Here is an 18,892-nt window from a genome sequence, read left to right as displayed (position 1 = left end):
TCCATCCAGACTACTGCCTTATTACATCCACTTACAACTTGTTTTGCACCCTGGTTAAAAGGACACTGTGGCCGTAGATCTTATATTCCTTTCCTACTTTTTAAATAAAAAGAATCGTAGCCTTCAACAAATCCAAAACGTTTACCTTTTCGGCAATTGTTAACATCTTCCGTTTGCGCTTGGGCACGGCCCCTGAAGCAGTAGCAGATCGTTTGGGAGCCATAATGAATGGCTTGACTATGCACAAAGATAAACACAAAAGAGCACAACTCTTTACACAGCGAAACACGTTGATGCTGAATGAGCGAGACGAGACTTCCTGGTTAACACTGCATTCAGCAAGCAGGAACTTAACTGCATGCTCTGATTGGTTAGCTTCTCAGTCAGGAGAACTTAACTGCGTGCTCTGATTGGTTAGCTTCTCAGTCATCCGCCAATAGCGTCCCTTGTATGAAATCAACTGGGCAAACCAACTGAGGAAGCATGTACAGGAAGTAAAAAGACACATTGTGCGCAGAACCCGCGAAGCAGCGAAAAATCTGTGTTATATATTTAGTTATGCTTTCATATAAAATCCGCGATAGAGCGAAACCGCGAAAGTCAAAGCGCGATATAGCGAGGGATTACTGTAAACCTAAATAACTTGACAGTGCTCTGTAATAAACCAAAAGTACTGTTTTTATTTTGAAAGGTAAATAATAAAGCTCCTCCCACTATGTAGAATCAAGTGTCTGTTCTGCATAGTAAATGTGCATAGTGTGTTAACAAATAATAGCATTGTGCCATTAAAACCACTTAAGGTGATTTAAGACCTTTGCTGTTTGGCCTCTAGGACAGTTTATTGGTCTGCCAAAGTATTTTTATTTCTCAAATTTATGGTATGCAATGGTATACTTTATAGTATAAGAACCTTTATAGTATACTTGTATAGAGTAGTCAGCCTTTCAAAAATGAATCTTCCCTATTTTGAATGGAGCTTTGCCACCTTCCAAGATTAACCATCTGAGTTAAATTAATCACAGTTTTAAAATATGCCTTCAAACTAACTAACTTCAGTCCTTTAAAGCATATTTCTTTACTATACATCTTAGGAGAGAAGTACGTGAACACTTGAAGGCAGGCCCCTAGAGACTCCAGGGAGTTTCTTTGTTTCATTCTTATAATAAATTAATTTTACCTGCTTGTTCATTCCTCCTCTTGGTTATTTGGTAATATACTATTTTGTTTACTTAGCCCCCCACTCTTCATTTTGCACAGTAACAGTTGCTTCTTCTATAGGTGTATGCTTTTATTATAACTGAATTGTAAATACCGTATATACTCGCATATAAGTTGAGTTTTGAAACCCAAAAAGTCAGATCCCAACTTCTTTGCCCGTTCAAAAATGCAACACTTAATTTTTTTACATTTTTTTTCTTCAATTTAGCACGGATTTCTCAGACACATCGAATGTTGTGGCAGCAGCACAGTTACCAATTTCTTTTGCCACTTCAACGACTTTTAATTTAAAACCAGCTTCATATTTTCTTCTGATCAAATGCTCCATTATAGATAATGGATGCTGTTACGGTAAAGGTGTTATGAGGGTGTGAGATACAAAAAACACAAAACAGTGCAAATGTCACTTCGGAATAGTTCAGTTATTACTGTGTGGTCATGTAGCCACAATACATAGAAAAAAAGGCAGTGTGCTCTGTGGTTACTCTCTCAGGTGGGCGTTAGCATATCATAATCTTTTGCACCAATAGCGTGAGTTTTCCGCATTCAACTTATGCGACTCACGTTATAAAATACAGGAAATTATACAGTAAAATCAAGCCCCGACTTATCCATGGGAGAACTTAAACGCGAGTATATATGGTAGATCTTTAAAGGGTTGGATTGTATTGCAGCTGAGCCTTGCAACTAAAAGGAAAAAAAATTGGAGAAATTCCAAACCTTACGGTAAAAATACTCCATTTACTCTTTATCAACTACTTCATTGTAAAAACCAGTTGATGCTACAAGCTTGGAATGGGCAAACCTTATGCTATTTTTAATCAAGAAAAAATATGCTGTCTCTTTTTAATGCTAACTTGATTGATCCCTTACCTTTTTATTTAGCATACCATATTTGGCAGTGATGAATTGACCACATTACTTAATACTTAACTAAATACTAAATTTCATGATTTATCTAATAAAAAAACAAAACCTGGTAATACATTTGAACCCTGTAGTTACATGAAAGTTATTAAAGCAGTTTAAAAGTAAAAGAATAGATATTAGAGTAAACTAGAATACTGAGCTGCTTTCAAACTTGATTTTTTAACTGATTTCTGTGTTGGTTCAGACATCCCTTACTTTTTTACTTTTTTCTTTTGTTTTTTTTTTTTTTGAAGGACACAAGGCGAAAGATTGAGGAAGAGCATGAAAAACCACAGAGCAGCCAGGACAGCATCAATCAATCTGAAAATGATTCCTTGAATGAAAGATCTAAAGTGATTGCAGCAAAAGCAAAAGAGATTGAAAAGGTTTGTAACACTCTTATTACAATGCAATAGAAATTTTGAAGGAGAGTTTACTTTTCATTTTTGAGAATGCTTTGTTATGTCAGGACTATGGTTGTGCTTTGCTTCTGACAGAGAAATTTTATTATGCACATTGAATGCTTTACTGTGAAACTGACAGAAGCATTTGCATCATCCCGTAAATTGGACTTAAAAACATGATTTATATTAGTATACCTTTATTAAAAAAATGTCATTACTACCTTTTAAGTCCTTATTACATGTAATTGTATGCACCTATGTTATAAAAATCAGAAAATGTATTCTGTCATTTGATATCAGTTTGCCTCTTTTAATAGACATGAATTAGCTTGATATATTCCTTACTAAAATTTAGTGATCAAATAAATCATCAGTCATGACCTGGAAAATATAGATTTAATAACCTATACTTGTTTAGGCCAAGCACTCTGAGCCTGTTTTCAGTGAAGAGTGCTGTATAAAAATAATTTTACTCAATTGACTGAAGGAATAATTTAGCAAAAATTAACATAGTGGGTCTCATTCATGAAACATGAGCAGAACAAATTTGTTTAGTAAGGACCATCTGTTTGTGAAAACAAATGGATCTTATACATGCTCAGGACCAATTGTTGTGTGTGTAACTAATAAAAAGCATGATATTTGAATGTCATTTGCACAAAACACATTTTGAATAAAATAAATACTGCATAAATGTGTAATTTCAAATTACAAGATACCACATCCTTCAATGAAAACTCTGTCAAGTTTGTTGATTATTCAACAAGACAGGTGGCTTGTTTAGTTTCTCAGTAAATATGCCACACAGGTCTGTGCCTAATTGAGTGTATTTTCCTATAAACCTGATTTGATTGGACGTAGCAATGGCTGACTCTTGCACTACTGCATGGTTAGGCTCAGGGTGTACTAAGGAGAGAGTGCAGATTCTGGGATTGCACTGATGTGTTGGCAGAGAGTGAAGAATGGTTGTTTAGTTGTTTTAGATAACCTGACCCATTCTGGTGCATTTATGCACTATAATGGACCCTATTCTCCAAAGAGCAACTGTAAGAAGCCGTGCCATACCTGTACATTTGCAAGTCCTGTTGACACTTGGCTTTTTGGTTTCAGGGACATTTCAGTGGGAGATTGTAGACAGGTCTGGGATTTCTCAGCCATCTATGAGCCGCATGCTACCTGGAGAACTTAACGGCATATTAACACTAATGCAGGGTTATATGTTCAGTTCTAATATGGTGGGGAAAGTCAAGTGGAAGTTAGTCAAGGGTTTTAGGAGCTGTCCAACTTACCCAGGGTCATTGGTTCACTAGACTGCATACATATATGAATCAAAGCTCCATCTAATGATTCGTTTGCTGATATAAATAGAAAACACTTCCATTCTTGAACATACAACCTATATGTGATGCAAAGTGTGTGCTGCTCAATGTTGTTGCCCAATGGCCCAGCGGTTCACATGACAGTTTCATTTTGTAGCACAATTCTGTTGGTATATGTCTGAAACGAGGAGCGGTGCAAGACGGCTAGCTTCTTGGTAAGAATAAAAGTTTCTCCTGTAGATTATTTGAGAGGTATAAATAGGCTGTTTATATCCATAGGGAACAGGGGTTACCCATTAAAGACATAGCTTTGACACCTCTAAACAACTCACAGAAGCCACAGGAATGGGCTTATAAATAATGCACATGGAACAACACTGGCTGTTATCAAGCGTACCTTTGTTAACGTCTGTTAAAAGTACCTCAGTCTTTGTTTAAAGTTTTCTTTTTTTTTTCTTCCAATTTTGACATTTTGGTAGATCCTGGGCAATCGTTGCAACACATACTTGTATGGTAAGATATTGGGGCATTAATGAGTGTGAATTACAGTAAACTGACAAAGTGCATGTGCCTGACAATATATGATTAATTGGTAGTTATGAACCTACACAAGGTATTAAGACAAAAAAGGTTTTAATCGTGGCTTGTAATAGTGGAGTAAGATTTTAGTAAAATCGCCTTTTACGCACAAATGTATTGATTTATGAAACTTTCATAAATGAGACCCAGTGTTGTTATACTTAAGCCCTGTAATATAGTTCCAAGATAGATAGGACATTAATGAATTATCACACCCTCAATCTCATGAATATATTCATAATTATTTTAATAACTTTTCCATTACTTTATACATAAATCTCTAAGGATTAATAGTCTATAGCTGAAAGCAGTGGATTTCTATACCACACATTCAAAGTCGGGTTGTTTAGCAGTTTAATCCCATGAGATGTGTGCATCTGAATAAAATACTAGTGATGGGTGAACCCCACAAACCTCACTTCGCCTTGAGTTCAGCAAGATTGTGTAAATGTTCAGGAACTTCAGCATAACGCATTGAAGTCAATGCGGAAGGAGAAACTGAACTAGCTTTATGTTTACTATAATATTACAGTGGCCTTTTTAAGTGTCACTGAGGGTTAGAGAAGTGTCTTCCTACTATGCTGAGCTGATAACCACTAACAAATTATTTCAGATTCACGCAAATAAGTTAAAAATATATTTAGATTTTTTTTCAGAACAGCAAAGTATTTTCATTGCATTCTCATTATGGTCAGCTAATGTACACCTTAAATTGAAAAAGTTCTATTATTACCTAAACAATTTATTTTTTTAAATAAACACGTGGGGTACAAACTTGGGTGGACATCACACATGCAAGAATGAGACTGGGTAGTGACATAAACGTGAGATGGAGTACGCTTATTGTACATGTGTTAAATTTCTGGGCATGGCTGCTCTGTAATGTCATGTTGGCCTTGCAGCACATCACGAGGTATTTGGGGGGCTTATGTTCATCAATGCCAGCTGCACACTGAATAATCCTGGAAAGTATTCTGCGAACAAGTTCACCAGTGAACACAGCATATTTGCTGCAAAAAAACACTTTGCCAAATTTTGCTGAACAGTACATACCATATGACCCATACTGGTAGTTATTTCTTGGCCTTCATTTGTACTAATGCCGTCTTCAGTTAATTCAGTCTCAGGTTTGTATTGAATATGGGGTGATTTCAGTGTGAAATTTGAAAACACATTTTTACTTTGTTTGTGTGGGTTTCTTTAGAACAGTCTAGTTTATACTGAGATCAGTAAGATATGGGTGATAGGTTGATTGGTGATACTTAACTAAACTAGATGTATTTGTGACCCCTATCTAGATTGAGTTCCTGCATTTTCCTGTTTGCAGTGAGGATATACAATATTTAGAATTTCTGCAACCATTGAACAAAGAAAAAAAAAAAAAGGGAATGTGATTTTTTTTTTTTTCCCCCCCCACTGGTAGTTTGGCCATTCTATTGCTTGGTCCCATCTGAGATATACTTTGAATTTATGCTAGTATCCATTATACAGTCCCGATCAAAAGTTTAAGACCACTTAAAAAATGGCAAAAAATCATATTTGGCATGGTTGGATCTTAACAAGGTTCTAAGTAGAGCTACAACATGCAACAAGAAGAAATGGGAGTGAGACAAAACAGTTTTTGAGTATGCAATTTAATGAAAACGATTAAACTGAAACAGGCTGTTTTACAGCTGATCAAAAGTTTAGGACCACACCTCCAAAAAAACCCGTAAACCCCCCCCCAAAACAGAAATCAAACTTCCAAACATGAACTCTGTACTGAGTAGCTCCACCGTTATTGTTGATCACTTCAAAAATTTGTTGTGGCATGCTTGATGCAAGCGTTTCCATGAGGTGAGTGGGAACATTTCTCTGAGTGGTAAAGACGGCCGCACGGAGGGCATCTGCTGTCTGGAACTGTTGTCCATTTTTGTAAACTTCCCTTGCCATCCATCCCCAAAGGTTCTCAAATGGATTTAGATCAGGGGAACAAGCAGGATGGGCCAAAAGAGTGATGTTATTCTCCTGGAAGAAGTCAGTTGTCCTGCGGGCATTGTGTACTGTAGCGTTGTCCTGTTGAAAAACCCAGACGAGGGCCCTCAGTCATGAGGAATGCTCTCTGCAACATCTGGACATAGCCAGCGGCCGTTTGACACCCCTGCACTTCCTGAAGCTCCATTGTTCCACTGAAGGAAAAAGTACCCCAGACCATTATGGCGCCCCCTCCACTGTGGCGCGTAGAAAACATCTCAGGTGGGATCTGCTTGTCATGCCAGTAACGTTGGAAACCATCGAGACCATTAAGGTTAATTTTTTTCTCATCAGAGAATAAAACTTTCTTCCACCTTTGAATGTCCCATGTTTGGTGCTCTCTTGCAAAGTCCAAACGAGCAGTTCTGTGGCATTGAAGGAGACGAGGTCTTTGAAGACGTTTTTTGTTTTTGAAGCCGTTCAGTCTCAGATGCCGTCTGATGGTTTTGGGGCTGCAGTCAGCACCAGTAATGGGCTTAATTTGGGTCGAGGATCGTCCAGTGTTTGATGGACAGCCAATTGGATCCTCCGGCTCAGTGCTGGTGAAAATTTTTTGGGTCTTCCACTTGACTTTTTTGTTCCATAACCCTCAGGATCATTTAAAAAATACCAAATGACTGTCTTACTGCGTCCCACCTCAGCAGCGAAGGCGCGCTGTGAAAGACCCTGCTTATGCAGTTCAACAACCTGACCACGTTCAAAAAGGGAGAGTTTTTTTGCCTTTGCCATCAGAACGTGTGACTACCTGACAGAAAATGACAATGAATCCACATCTTTGCACAGATTTGGCCTTTTAAAGGCATGTGGTCCTAAAATCTTGATCAGCTGTAAAACAGCCTGTTTCAATTTAATCATTATTTTCAATTAATTGAATGCTCAAAAAATGTTTTGTCTCACTCCCATTTCTTCTTGTTGCATGTTGAAGCTCTACTTGGAACCTTGTTAAGATCCATCCATGCAAAATATGATTTTTTTTTGCCATTTTTCAAGTGGTCTGAAACTTTTGATCGGGACTGTACTAAAGGTTTTGACCAAAGGGAAAGATTATTCAGTCCCTACTAAGGAATTTTATATTGTTACTATTTCGGGTGTTTTGCATGTTTAGACTCTTTAGTTACAGAGCTTGAAAGAGTATTGCTATCTATTGGCTCTCTTGTTCTGCTGGGAGAATCGAGCAGACACATGCAGGGGTATAATTAGTAATGGTAATTAGTAATGATATGCCTTGAATTAAATTAGAGAATTGAATTGTGTTTCAATGCTAAACAGTGGATTGACCATAGCAGACACCGTGTCTATATACAAGTTTGCTTGAAAGTGTACCTGGTACCAGAGTAGAGTGGGCCAAACATCAGTGACTCACTTTTATAGTGGAATCATCTGACCCAATATCAGGTGTTCTATACACATTTGAAGTGAAAGAGTGCAATCTGTTAACTGTTCACTTGGTGGTGATCTGGCTCAAGTGAATGGAGCTTTTGCAAGACCAGCTTGAAACACCTAAAAAGGAAACAAGAAAAAGTGTAGAATTTGAATAGACCATATTCCAAACAACAGTAGAGACAGCTGCAGGCAGGTGTTTGGTTCCCAATTGTTGACACTATTGGTGAAGAAAGCTGTCAGATTAAGAAGGAGACCCTTTGTACAGTGATAGCAAGAGGCAGTAGATTTACCTAAAAGCTCCCCACAGACCAAACAGAAGCTTGAGGAATTGCTTTATAATGACTTTCAAGCAGTCTCAGAGAGTTTCTGAGATGTCATTTGATGACTTAAGCTTTTGTCACATTAGACAGCTTTTTCAGCATTTTTTCAGTCATAGCCTTCATTTACAAAATCTTTTTTCACTTTGAGGTGCACTCACTTTCGTTGCCAGCAGTTTAGATATTAATGGCTGTGTGCTGAGTTATTTTGAGGGGACTGCAAATTTACACTGTTATACAAGCTGTACACTGACTACTTTACATTGTATCAAAGTGTCATATCTTCAGTGCTGTCCCATGAAAAGATATAATAAAATATTTACAAAAATGTGTGGGGTGTACTCACTTTTGTGAGATACTGTATATAAATACCTTTATTTATTTTAATGATAAATTACTTCTTTGTGACTTCTTTATATTAGTGGATTTCTTGAGTTAATACCAATGTCTGGTGAGAATTTCATGTGAATAGCCTCATTGGAAATCTATTTACTGAAAAACATATTGAAGTGTTCAGTACTTGTTATCCTCAGTGTATATATAATAAAGATTAACAAAATCGTGTAACATTTTCATGCAAAGCTCATTTTTCTTCAAAACTGTATGTCATATAGTATACAGCTATATATCACTTTTTCAGCTTTATCAAGAAAATACAACAATGACACTCTCATGTCAGTACAACCAATTTTAACGTGCAAGTGTCAAACAAAATACCTTATACATTCACTCCGCTAAGAACAGCAGTAGTTCAGTTATGTGTTAGCAGTTGACAAATAAAGCCTATGTAATGGCATAATGGCACACGATTATGAATTGTAAGACTGCATAAACATTCAATTACCAACAAAATCATGACTGATGATCATGCAGGAGAAGTTCCATTCCTTTCGCATATTAAGTTACATACTGCCGTTACTTCAGCAAGTAGATTAGCATTCGTCTTTTAAAAATACAACTAAGACTCAAAAGTCGTACTATCCCTTTTTTAAAACTTATGGTCATCACAATTTCAAATTTTATAGAATATAAACAAGTGATTTTTATTTTTATACAATGCCAGTTTTTTAATGTCATTGATTTTTATTTTTTTTTTGGTTTTAAACAGTAAATAAAGCATGCTAGTGTCTAGAGCTCTCCCGCTCAACATTTAATTGAAGCCACACTGGGGATTTTCAACAAGAGAGTAGAGAGGGTTAAACAGTATGTGGTTAATCAAGACTGGGGTTAATAAATGAAGTAACATTACCCTGCTGTTTCACATCTGTTGGATAGGACCCAATAAGACTCTGGCCACACACAAGATAGTCTCTGAGGCCTGTAGGCTAGTGCTTAGAATACTGTTATTATGTGGCTTGATTGGTTTGGTTGAAATTGTCTCAAGTGAAGCCATAAAATACAATGTTTCTGACTTTTTTTTCCACAGTTACATTTTAAATGTAATGTACTAATGTTGTATTTTGAATTTTATGTTTTCTAAAATTTCAAGCAACATATTTGATAGAACGTAACAAATACAACAGCTTTTGGTATATTGCTAGTTAATTGCTGATATTTTGTATACAAGAATTTAGATGGTAGCTAGAGGTTTCTTTTTTCCTCCAAATTGATATGCCGATTAAATGGTAAATGTTGATATCTCACAGTTATTTCTGTATTTCAAACACACATACATTTATTTATATTTATATATATATATATATATATATATATATATATATATATATATATATCTATACTAATAAAAGGCAAAGCCCTCACTCACTCACTCACTCACTCACTCACTCACTCACTCACTGACTCACTCACTCACTGACTCATCACTAATTCTCCAACTTCCCGTGTGGGTGGAAGGCTGAAATTTGGCAGGTTCATTCCTTACAGCTTCCTTACAAAAGTTGGGCAGGTTTTATATCGAAATTCTACGCGTAATGGTCATAACTGGAAGCAGTTTTCTCCATTTACTGTAATGGAGATGAGCTTCAACGCCGTGGGGAGTTTCGTGTGACATCATCATGCCTCCACGTAATCACGCAGTACATAGAAAACCAGGAAGACCTAAAAAGCGCTGAAGAAAACATGCATTATATAATTGAGAAGGCAGCGAAACAATAAGAAGCGGCGAGTGACATATACAACCATATTCATGACTTCTGCTACTTCGGAAACAAAGCACGATGTAAACCTACACTTTAAATTAAGTTCATAGACAGGCTGCGCTGGCGTTTGTAATTTAGTGCCTGCCCATATAAGGCCGTCCGTCAGCGGCAATCCAATAGCAAACTCCCACTAAATATTCACGGGTTAAGGACTGTGCTTATGCAGAGGAAGATGAGATGGTCAGGGTGGTGTTTGGTACAAACTCAGCGAAACTGCGAGAGAAAGTTTTAAGTGCCAGGACTAAGGTAACATTAAATACAGCCATGGACATAGCACGAGATGGCACCAGCACAGCTGGGAAACTTCGATGCATGTACACGAGCGCTCACGTGAACTGACGCGTGCACAGATAAAAGCAACAGTTCCAAAGAGCTGAACAAAACCGAATTACACAATTGAAAAGGCAGCAAAAAATATGAAGCGTCTGATAAGCATATTCATAAATCCAAAACAAAGCACACGTTGGAAAAAGTCAATGTCCCGCTAAAGGAAGACAGTGTAAAAAACGTGCATGCAGTGTGTCAGGTCTCAGATAAAGAAGAAGACGAGCTGTTTATTGATGCAGTAAGAAATGAATCGATGAATGAAACCTGTCATCTTTACAACGATTGACAAACACGGAATGTAACTTGAACACAACACATCCTACAAATACGAACCTGATTGAAAGAAATAATGATAATCAAATCCTTGATGACAGCAACACTCAGTAACACTCACAAAACAAATACTGTATATTGACAGTCATGTTACGTTATTTTTAAAATGTTCCCTTTTCTTTTCATAGCTTTTTAACACACTACTTCTCGCTGCGATCGCTGGTATATATATATATATATATATATATATATATATATATATGTATATATATATAACCCGATCTACATACTCGAATAATGGATACTTTATTCGCCATCAATGATTGTTTTGGTAAAGCCATACTCAGTGTATTCATTAGATGAGCGGTAAAAAGTAAGAGCGAGGAAGGATGACTTATTGAGGCATGCAGGCTGTAGTGCGTCAACTCTATCTGAATTGCGCGATCACATTTGAAAAATATATCTTTTCAAGTTCTATTTAGTCCATATGTGTCAAACTCAAGGGCGCGGGCCACATCCGCCCGGCGTGTAATTATATCCGCCCGCGATCATTTTATATACTGTATTATTGTTATTAAAGCCGGGTATATGAAGCGCTGGTAACACAATAAACTACAGATCCCATAATGCAGCGCTTCAGCTGCCTTGCCGAACACTTACCGAGTTAATCAAGTTATTGCGAAGCTAGCTCACACGATGCTGAAGAGAAAAGTTGATTCTGAAAATAGAGCCTTTAAAAACCGATGGGAGGCTGAGTATATGTTTACTAAACCCGTGTGTCTCATTTGTGGAGCTAATGTGGCTGTAATTACAGAATTTAATCTAAGACGGCACTATGAGACAAAACATCAGGTTAACCTGAATGCAATGCAGAAGATACAGAAAGCAGCATAATTAAATAAGAATCTGACACTTCAGCGGACGTTTTAACCCGTGCACAATCACAAAGTGATTTCAAGTGAAGCTGCTTTTATGGGAGACACAAATGCACCAGTGCACCTTGCCTCACTTTCCCTGTTGCCAAGTAATGTTAAACCAAGTCGTCACTACGGTGTTCCCAAATCGCACTTTGCTGATAAACTGAGCGCACTGAGTTTGCACGGCGCTTTGGTGACTTCAAGAACAAAAAGTCCGTCTACATGCGGCTCGAACCTTGTGCATGTTTGGTAGCACATATCTGTGTGAGAAGCTCTTCTCAGTGATAAAGACTAACAAAACAGCACACAGGAGTCGCCTCACTGATGAGCACCTGCAATCCATCCTGAGAATCTCCACAACACAGAACCTCACAGCAAACAGAAACGAACTTGTGGCCAAAAAGATGCCAGGCGTCCAGCTCTAAAATGACATATGAGCAAAGACAACTGAATGATTTGATTTGTTATTGCTGAAAAGAACACATTTCATTTATATTTCTAGGTTTTGTTATGCAGCATGTTCATATTTGAATTTGTATCATTTTGACAGGATATATTTTTATGGAGAGCAAAATCTTTTGGGATATTTAAAATCTAAGTTTATTTTTATATAAAATTACATAAGAGTAAAGAAATGTGAATGTTTGTTCTTTTAACGTTTACTTTATTTCTAACTTGTATAATTTAGACAGGATAAATTTTTATGGAGAGCAAAATATTATAAGTTGTTTAAGGTTTGAGTTGATTTATTCACGAATAATATTCCTGTCTGTTTTTACCATTCCTACCAAAGATATTTCTGTTGACTAAATAAAAATTCCTTCTATTTAAAATTTAAATAGAACTTGAACAAATACGATAGTTCATAATATCCACGCAGACTTGCACGTAAGAGCGGGAGTTATCCGTTTTAACAAGCAGCATATTGCACTGATACGAAATAGCTGTGTGTGTATATATGTAGATATGTATGTATATGTATATATATGTTTATATATGTGTGTGTGTATGTATGTATATATATATGTGTTTGTGTGTGTATGTATGTATATATATATGTATTTGTGTATGTATGTATGTATGTGTGTATGTATTTATGTGTGTGTGTATATGTATGTGTATATATGTATAGATATGTATATATATATATGTTTATGTATGTGTGTGTAAATATATATATATATATGACAACAACACTCATCACTCACAACAGTGACAAAACAATTACATTGACAATCATGTTACGTTATTTTCAAAATGTTTCCTTTTCTTTTTCATTGCTTCTTTAACACACTACTTCTCCGCTGCGAAGCGCGGGTATTTTGCTAGTATATATATATATATCAGACTACGAATGCCATGAATGTAATTACCTTGATCTACATGCTGTCAAATAAATGAACCACATGCCGTGGACTTGCAGACCAACCACAAGCGTTACCTGGTAGGTAACCACCAATACAATCAGATTGTGATTCAGACTACGAATGCCATGAACATATATTAAACCTGTTTTTGTATATACAGTTTAGTTCACATTTGTAAAGGGGAAAATATACTGTAGGGTTGACAGGAGCTACTTTTTTAGGTTATCAATTTTTATAGAATAAAAAGCATATTGTTTATGTGAAGAATTAAATGTATATTCTTTGAAAGGTTTTCCTGTCAAGCAACGTCAAATAGGTTTCTCTAGGAATTCAAGCTTGTCTACAATCAAGCAAAATGACATCTTTTATTGCCTAATTAAAAAGATTACAATATGCAAGCTTTCAAGGCAACTCGGGCCCCTTCAGGCAGTTTGTAGAACCACTACAAGCCATGATTAAATGAAGGGATTAACAGTAATAAGTTTTTGATGTTTGAGTAATATTTTTTTGTTGTCTTTTCCCTTTTAATCTACCCATTACTAGCCAAATTCTATTTTAAGTTTGCAAAGGCCAGGAGCCTATCCTGGGTGACAATCCACTCGGGCACACACCTATAGTCATTCACACCAGAACATTTTAACATTGCTAATTTACCTAAAACACACTTTTTTGGATACTATAAATGCACAAAGTGAAAAACGTACACAGACATGTGTAAAACTTGCAAAAACTGCCCATACAGTAACCAAGTTAGGAATTAGGCCCAGTCTTGTGTAGATGTGAAACAGCCATGCTAACTCTGCCGTCGGTTTCTCTAATAGAAACGTATGGTGTTCGTTTTATCAGTTATTTGATAATGTCAAAATTAAGAGGCATTTTGGTTTATTGGTCAGTTTTTATTTATGCACATCTTTTATCGTCATTTTTTCTTTTTTTTTTCTCTTGAATTTGGGAGAATGTTTGTAATGTTCATTAATAATGCACAAATTACCTGTGTATGTAGAGGACAAAAAAGAAAACATTAAAAACTATAAACTTTAATGCAATATTAATATGGCTGGTTAGTGAGCACCACTGATGACATGAATAGTTCTAGATTAGCCAGTGGCAAGTCTTGCACCTGGATTGTCAGTATTGCTTTTATGTATTCAATGTAAAAGCTGCTTGAGACTTTGAGTCTACATGAGTGATCAAATAGAATGACTTCTTGCCTCCTTGTTACAAAGGGGCATTCAGCTAACACCTGGGATGTTCATTGACTTTAATAAAGTGTTTTACAGCCCTTCTAAGGAATTGAAACTGCCATCTTATTGAAATGGTTGTAAAGAACCGGTGTGAAAAATCTTTTAACAGGTTGCTAACAGGTTTTACACCTTATTTTTCCTGTGTCTACACACACCTGTTGTCCTCTGGGAATCTGATTTTATACCACCCTAACTTCTGTTTATTGTTTGTGGATTTTTAAGGATTTCTGTGCCTTTAGTTATGGAAATTGTAATACACATTTCACCAAGATCAAACTATTCAAGATGCATGCAATACAGCCTTTTTTATTATAAATGTGTAGAATCTTGATGATAAACATCAGAATGAAAACAGCAAAGAGCGAAACAGGAAATGCCTTTGGGTGCCTTTCTCACTTTTATGCCTTCCTTTTTTCAAATACTTGTGAAAGATTTTCCTTTGGCTAAGTGTGACATTCATTGTAATCATCATTTCTCCTTTAAAAAGCAAGATCCCTGAAAACATTTTTAACAGTTTTCTTTCAAATGGTATACCTTTTTTGCTTCATATATAGAGTTGTACTTTTTGACTTAAGCATATAAAAGATTTTTTACATCTCCTTCCCAAGCATTCTTTTAAACAAACTGACATCTTGTTTTTATTTTTGGAAACTGCAGTAAATGCAGTTTTGTTTTGTTTTTTAAAGTGATACATATTATTTGTTAATGTTCGTATAATTTTGTTTCTTCTCTGCATGTCATGAGTATTTAAGTAATTGAAATGTTTTTAATTTATCATGTCCTTATTCATTCACTTTTTGTGTTTACTTTCTTGATGAATGTAACATATCTGAATAGCAGCCTGTATGCCGTTAAATAAAATGCAGTTTATTCTTACATAGTAATATTTTCAGAAGACAAAACTTGGAGTACAGATTCATAAATTTAGCATCAGCATATACCCCTAAATCTTCCTTTGAGCCATTGTCACCCATTATGTATTTATAATTAATGTAGATTTTTGTTTGTATAAATGACTTTGCACTAGTCCACATCAGACTGCATTATCCAAGTGTTTTCCTAGTGTAGAGCATTCCCCAAATCAATTTCTTTTGCCACTTAGTACAGTATACTTATTTTAGAATCACAGCAATGCACTAAACAGAGATCCCTGAGGGAACTCCACTGATGACCCCAACCCATGAGGAGCCTTCTGACCGTTTCTGTACTCGTCGTGGGGTCTATTAACCAGTCTGAATTCAGGTTTTATAAGTTACTGCTGTTAAGGACTTCTAGCTTCAGAATTAATTTTTGGTGTGAAAAAATATCAAACGCTTTTTAAAATTGTAAGTAAGTAATTTTTTTACATAATTCTCCAGTTGCCTCGTTAAAAATTGTAACAGATTGATTGTATTTGATCTTCCTATAATAAAACTGTGGTGGCTCTTAAGTATACTTTTTGAAAAAAAATCTTTACAAATTCTGTTGTTCTAGTGTGTTGCTGAGTAGTTTCATTAATATTACATACAGTGGGTAAAAATTAAAACATATGTCTTGTAATTACAGAGATCCATTTTGTTCCCCACAGTGTAAAATTAATTTTACTTGTTCTCTAAAGAAAAATGTCTTTTTTCATTACTATCTACTGTGTCTATACTGTCTGTACTTATTTGAATTTAATTTGCTGCAAACTAGAAGGCAATACTGTATAATTTGTTTTCCTAATGAAGACATTTTTTTTCCTTTTTCCACAGAAAAGCAGTGAATTGGAAGGATTTTAGTTCACTGCGAAATCTTTTTTTTGGTAGTCTAACTGGTGTGTTATTTTTCTAAATTGTTTTTGTTCTTATTCATGTACTTTTTGATGTTGTTTTTTTAAATATTTTATATTGTTTGCTTAATTGTTTTTGAGGATGTGATCATGCGCCGATTTGAACCAAAGATTCAAGGTGTTAGCCAGCAGCGCTTACAGCATTGTTTGCTAAAAAATGTAGTTAATTTTACAGCAACTCAGAGCTTATTAAAAATAATTTCTAAGCAAATATCTGATATATTACAGAATTGCTTATAATGATTTCTGGATAGTGAGCTCATGCAGTAAGACCATGTTGATATGTATCATCTGTTCTAAGTGCAGCTAAGACTTTATAAAATTCAGATATAGAGTGGTACCTATCTGTTGTTTATTGCACTGGGTAAAACAAGTTGTTGCCATTATAATTCATAATAAATTTTATCCCCAGGTTTTTATTCATGGTAGCATATTAACTTGCTGTAACTTCCAGATCATCAATGTGCATGATTTTATAAGCTTATTTTCTGTGGTTGTGCTCTAGTGTTTTTTTTTTTGTTTTTTTTTTTTTGAGGCAGACTGAACACTCACTTCTTTTTTCATTTACCATTCCTAGGGGACATTATTTTATATTCGAGATCGGATTGTTTTTGTGAATAGTTAAGTGAAGATTTATACATTTTTATATATACTATTAAAGAATCTTCTTAAATTATGGATTTCTCTGCAAATTACTATTGTTATTTATTTTTTTTTTTTTTTGTATGACAGGTTTATAGACAGGATTGCGAAACCTTTGGAATGGTGGTGAAAATGCTGATTGATAAAGATCCAAGCCTTGAGAAGCAAATTCAGGTCCCTCTGCGAGAGAATCTACGTGACATTGGGGAGCGTTGTATCGAAGAGCTTAAGCAGTTTATAGTTGACTATGACTCTTCTGTTGCAGGAGCTGCTGTGCAGCAAGAATGAGAGTTGTTTTTCATATTTGCATTGCTAAAACTTTGTAAATAACCTCTTGATTGGAAAGTAATATTTCTTGACTATGGGGAAAATAATTACTTTTTATAGAATGAAAGGATTAGTTTTGGCTGATGGTATAAATTCAGTCACAACATTTATATATAAAGAGCTATTATTGTGTAGTAAAATTCATAAAACTGTTTTATACTGTTATTTTTGTTCTCATTAGAATCCAAAAGTTGTCATATTATATTGACATGGCAGATTATGTATGGTATGTGTTTTTTTCCTCCTCAAGTCATAATAAAAATATTTATATATATATATATAATATATAAAAATATATATATAATATGGCAGCACACACACATATATTTCTATATATATATATATATATATATATATATATGTATATATATGTGTATATATATATATATATATATGTATGTATGTATGTATGTATATATATATATATATATATATATATATATGTTTCAGGTGGGTGTGTGTGTATAACAATAAACTCAATAGTTAAAAAAAATTTTAATTGACCAATTAGTAATTGTTTTTTTCTTTGGTTTTAAAGAAATCGTGGTAAATTATATGAATATGGTTACTGCAGATGTTTACATTCCATCAAGCAAAGTATTTTTTTGAATGCCAGAATTTAAAGAGAGTGGCATTTTGTGGACATTATAAGAAGCAAATCATATTTCTACTAACTCTTTGATAAACAAGTTAGTTGTGTCAATTATATTTCTTTAAAGCTTTTGCCAACTGATGCTGCTGTTTCATCTCATCTGTTATGTTTCTGTCATTTTTTCCTTTAAACCTTCTTTTTGTAATATTCTTTTTTATCTTTGATGATAAACGTATTGATTATATCAACAAGCACATAAAAACAGTAAAGTATCTTCCATAACAAAAGAGTTTTCATTTATTTTCTTCATTATCTTAAGATAATCATTTATTTAGAAAACTTTCATTTTTTCCCTCATATTTGAAACAGTTGTGATGCTTAAAACCACCTTTAGGAGAGATGTGCTGACAGCATTCTTTCTGGGTTGGGCTGGGTCTTGTTTCTGAGTGATTTTTGGTACAAATTTAATTAAGGTATTTGCTCCTAAATATCTTGGTCTGTGGTGGGCTGTCACCCTGCACGGGGTTTGTTTCCTGCCTTGCACCCTGTGTTGGCTGGGATTGGCTCCAGCAGACCCCCGTGACCCTTTAGTTAGGATATAGCGGGTTGGATGATGGATGGATATCTTGCTTGCCACTAAGGGGCCATTACTTTACTTTTTATAGCCTTTTTTCCCCTTTCTGCAGATTTTTGTCTGTTTGTGACCTGCACAGGAGCAGTGAGCCACCAATTTGGTTTGGAAGGGAGGCTGTTGTAGTGCTGTGTGTCGGAGAAGTACAAGCTAAATGAAGCAGTAGACAATAGGAAAAGCATCCTAATTCAGTCAGTTACACCAAGCGCATGCCAGTGAGTTGGTTAAAAGCACATTCAAAGGAGGATGCATATTGACGTGTATTATCAAAAAAGAGAGTTGCATCTTTAACAGCAAATACAGGCACTTTGAGAGGTTCAGTAGGTATTAAACAGTAAAACCCATGGTTCCTTTAAATTCCCATTTAATGGTTAAAAAAGGGTTAACCAGTACACAATCCATATTTTAAAAATGACATCAATTAAACACAAGTCCTGTTAGATTTTTTTGAAGGCTTGCTT

At 35.3% G+C, this 18,892-nt stretch overlaps 1 protein-coding gene across 1 annotated transcript in view; it reads left to right on the top strand.

Annotated features, from left to right (window-relative positions):
• LOC120533681 (periphilin-1-like) overlaps positions 1 to 17,517 on the top strand; it is a 68,699-nt gene extending 51,182 nt beyond the window's left edge. The window contains exons 5-6 of the mRNA XM_039760573.1: positions 2,382 to 2,513; positions 16,972 to 17,517. Coding sequence (XP_039616507.1) covers positions 2,382 to 2,513; positions 16,972 to 17,169 — 330 coding nt within the window. The 3' untranslated portion in view covers positions 17,170 to 17,517. The remainder of the gene's footprint in view (positions 1 to 2,381; positions 2,514 to 16,971) is intronic.
• Positions 17,518 to 18,892: the final 1,375 nt, after the last annotated feature.

This window comes from Polypterus senegalus, chromosome 8 (genome assembly GCF_016835505.1).
Source record: "Polypterus senegalus isolate Bchr_013 chromosome 8, ASM1683550v1, whole genome shotgun sequence".
NCBI lineage: Eukaryota > Metazoa > Chordata > Cladistia > Polypteriformes > Polypteridae > Polypterus > Polypterus senegalus.
This window is presented reverse-complemented; position numbering and strand designations above follow the sequence as displayed.